Here is a 3,557-nt window from a genome sequence, read left to right on the forward strand (position 1 = left end):
TGTGTGTGTGTGTGTGTGTGTATTTTGTTGAAAGAATGAGACTCAATAAGAGTTTGAAAGATTTCGGGTTATCCTCCTCATCTTCCAAGGCAAAGAAAAGCAACGGACAATGCGCTTGATTACGTCCCCCAAGCACAAACCACAGGCACAGCCCGTGCCAGGCGGCACTGCAGCAGCTAAAAGAAGATATCGAAGCCGTAGTCCTCGAACAGCCCCGTAAGTGGAGCCTCGTTTGATGAAGTCTCCATACACCCCGACTTATCCGGCACGTCGTTCAAGTCATCAACGGTGAGTGTGCGGCACTGTGTCGCATTTGTAGAGGTTCTCTTGCGTGGACCCCCTATTGTAGATAACCGTGCATGGGCGCCGACGTCTTCATCGAGTGAGTCCGTTTCACTTTGCCCCTCCGTCCCGTGCGGATCCAACTTCGCCAGCCACGGATACTGGTAGTCGCACGTCTCGCCCAACGAAGCAAGCGCCTCATGCAACTGGCGCACACAGTAGGAGTAGTCCGGCGTCTCCTCAAACTGAAGGTTCCGTGCATATTGTAAAATTCGAGCAAACTGTATAGGAAAACCACGAGTCAGCATCTCTGGTGATGACGCGGCCTTTTTTTCACAAATGTGTTCATACTGGCGATCGTCCGGTTTTAATTTCATCCCCTGCCACGGAAGGTCCCCAAGGAGAAAGTAGAGGAGGAGGTATGTCATAGACTCCATGTCGTCCCTTCGCGACTGTTGAAAGCCACGATGAGTATTAATGCTAACGTAGCGTGCCGTGCCAGTCAGCGCCTTTTTTTCTTCCCAAGGAATGTGCTGCAGCGTGGCAGGGTCTCGGTATCGCTTTGCCAAGCCCATGTCCACAACATACACCGTGTGCGAGTTCCCGTCCATGCCCATGACAAAGTTCTCCGGTTTGATGTCCCTATGAATATAATGCATACCGTGCATATACTGCAACCGCTGAATAATCTGTATGCCGATCATGCAAACGGTCTTTGTACCGAACTTTCGACCGCAGACATTGAACAAGTCTTCGAGGTTAGGACCTAGCAGATCCATTACGATAGCATTGTAATCGCCCACACGTCCCCCGTAGTACGCAGAGGGAATACCAACAACGACAGCACATTCATTAAGGTAACTGTATATTTTATACTCAAGCAGCGCACGACTATTGCTCTTTGTCACCTCCAACTTAATGGCAACGTGCTCACCAGTAAGGACATTTACGCCCTTGTAGACCTCGCCGAACGAGCCACCGCCCAGGCGGTTGAGTATGCGGAACCGTTCATCAATAATAACATCCTTCAGGGAGCTGATGGACCCCTTCTGACCGTGCGGCATGCTGGGACCTTCGCAACTGCAACAACACCGCTCCACACTCTCAATAGGAAGGAGGCGCAGAAATCAAAAATATTCTGGAAGGAAGGCACTCTAACCAAGGACGATAAAAAAAAAATAGGAACAAAAAAAAAGACCACATGCAGCACAAAGAAAGTGTATCTTTTGAATGCAAAACCACATACAAACACACACTTTGCGCAAACAGTTCGAAAGCCAAAACGAAAAAGTCAACTTGAATGCGATGACTGAAGTGTGCACTGGTGGTAATGAACAAAACAATAGGGTGATCGGCACCACCCAAACATGACGACTGTGTGTGTGTGTGTGTGTGTGTGTGTTTCAGACTAGGTGTTCTCCATATCCTGCGTTTCAGCGCCAGGGCCAGACAAGCCTCTTGTTGAATCGGCGGTGATCGCTCGCAGAAGCTTGCGCTCCAGCACAAACCGATTCATCTTGTACCGCTCCTTTTCCTCGTGTGCAAAGTCGTACGTCCAGCCAATGTAGTGATCACAGTTAGAACAAAAGACATCGCGCACAATGTGGGTACCTGTCATCAACTCCTTCTCCTCCTGAGGGCCAAAGTAGTAGTTAAAACAGCGGCTAAAAAGATAGGCCTTACCGTGCTTTCCGTGAAAGTGGCGTGAGATGATGTCGCTGTTATCACACAGATACGCACTGCAGCGACCGCAGCCGTATCCCTCTTTTCCTGCAAGACAGACACACAGACGCTGCACCATGGGGTCTCAAATGTAACAAACTCTACTTGCAGCTAAAGAGTAAAGATACTTCCTGACCAAGATAAGTAGAAAAAAAAGAGAGTGACAGATACAGCAGGGCCAACTAACAGCAGCAGCCGTGGTGGAGCGTACCATCATCCTGACCACCCAATACCGACACAATGCCGGTGCCCCTTTCGTTTTTTTTTAGCAGAATTGCCCCTTACAAAGACACATCAAACGAATAGGCGAGATGATACTTTTGGTGAGGCAAGCATGCGTGAAGGGATTGGTGTTCCATTAACAAGCGTTGTCTTGAGGTCAACGTGCACCTGCGTGTACGTACAAGAGTGAGCGCTGCTCTCCAACAACGGAATAGCTGGCACATGATGTTGCACGCGAACAGGTCTACTGCCTGGGAATATTAGTGTTATGGTTGTGTCGCTGATCTTTAACGCACTACGTTGCAACCCATAAAAAAGCAGCAAGACGTAATCTCCAGACTTTTCAGCCGACAATACAACTAGTGGCTCCATTGTTGGCTCACTCAAGACGTCCACCACCCCGACCGTTACGCGGCACGGCGTCTCTGCACCTCCCTCTAGCACCGCCTTCATTGTTGCATTGTCGAGCGTCGAGGGCAACTTCGCCAGTAGAGACGCGAAGACGCGCTTGCCCGCCTGCCGCGCACCCTCAATCCGCGACTGCGCCCGCCGAAGAACTGCAAGATGATCCTCCAGCAACTGCTTCGTCCCTTTCAGGCGTCGCGGGTCTGCCTCGTACGCAGCGAGGTAATCGCATGCGGCGACGCCAAAGTTCCCCAAGAGTCCCTCGATGGCGCCCTTATTGAACCGCACGTCGGGGTCTGATGGAGAGATTCGCGCGGCCTGTCGCATGGCCTGCAACGCCTTCTGCACCCCGGCGATATCAACACCGTCTGCCAGCGCCTCAGATAGCAAGGCGATTGAGTAGCAGTGCCAACCTTCTTCATCTGTGGGACACGCAGTCACAGCAGCTTTCCCACGCATCACCGCGTCGCAAAGGTGTTGCCGACGCTCCGCTGGAGTCAACTTGGGGTCGCTGGAAATGCTTCGAAGAAGTCGACTGTACTGGCAGAGAGCATTAACATTATGAGCATCTATGCGCAGGGCGTTGTCCAACGCGTCACATGCCTCGCGGTCCGCCTTGCGCCGCGCGAGACACTCGCTGAGGATCACCCACAGTTCCGGCTTCTCATGCTGAAGCTTCAACGCCGCCGTGCAGTCTCGCTCCGCCTCCATCGAGAAAACGGGCAGCAGCGTGAGTGCCTTGCAGCGCAGGATGAGGAGTCGGACTTTCATCGCCGGGTCCCTTTCCTGATCGGGGTTGGGCATCGATTCAACGATGAGGTCGACACCGCGCCTCACATCGTCGTCGAATACCCTTATTTTTGTGAGCTCGTCGAGCCTTTTTTCTAAATCATCAATCGTGTCATTCATTTCTCAACTTTCACGTG

The 3,557-nt window shown here is 51.7% G+C and overlaps 3 protein-coding genes across 3 annotated transcripts; all 3 read right to left on the minus strand.

Annotated features, from left to right (window-relative positions):
• Positions 1–176: 176 nt before the first annotated feature.
• Positions 177–1,346, minus strand: DQ04_00061160 (putative casein kinase 1; the record flags this gene model as incomplete). The annotated part of the gene is made up of 1 exon (XM_009308006.1): positions 177–1,346. The coding sequence occupies one exon, from the start codon at positions 1,344–1,346 to the stop codon at positions 177–179; it is 1,170 nt and encodes a 389-aa protein (XP_009306281.1).
• A 344-nt stretch (positions 1,347–1,690) lies between these two features.
• Positions 1,691–2,083, minus strand: DQ04_00061170 (zinc-binding protein (Yippee); the record flags this gene model as incomplete). The annotated part of the gene is made up of 1 exon (XM_009308007.1): positions 1,691–2,083. One exon carries the CDS (start codon positions 2,081–2,083, stop codon positions 1,691–1,693), a length of 393 nt encoding a protein of 130 aa, XP_009306282.1.
• Positions 2,084–2,298: 215 nt separating this feature from the next.
• DQ04_00061180 (tetratricopeptide repeat domain 5) lies at positions 2,299–3,540 on the minus strand (the record flags this gene model as incomplete). Its single annotated transcript, XM_009308008.1, has 1 exon — positions 2,299–3,540. The coding sequence occupies one exon, from the start codon at positions 3,538–3,540 to the stop codon at positions 2,299–2,301; it is 1,242 nt and encodes a 413-aa protein (XP_009306283.1).
• Positions 3,541–3,557: the final 17 nt, after the last annotated feature.

This window comes from Trypanosoma grayi (assembly GCF_000691245.1).
Source record: "Trypanosoma grayi strain ANR4 Tgr_6_V1, whole genome shotgun sequence".
Lineage (NCBI taxonomy): Eukaryota > Euglenozoa > Kinetoplastea > Trypanosomatida > Trypanosomatidae > Trypanosoma > Trypanosoma grayi.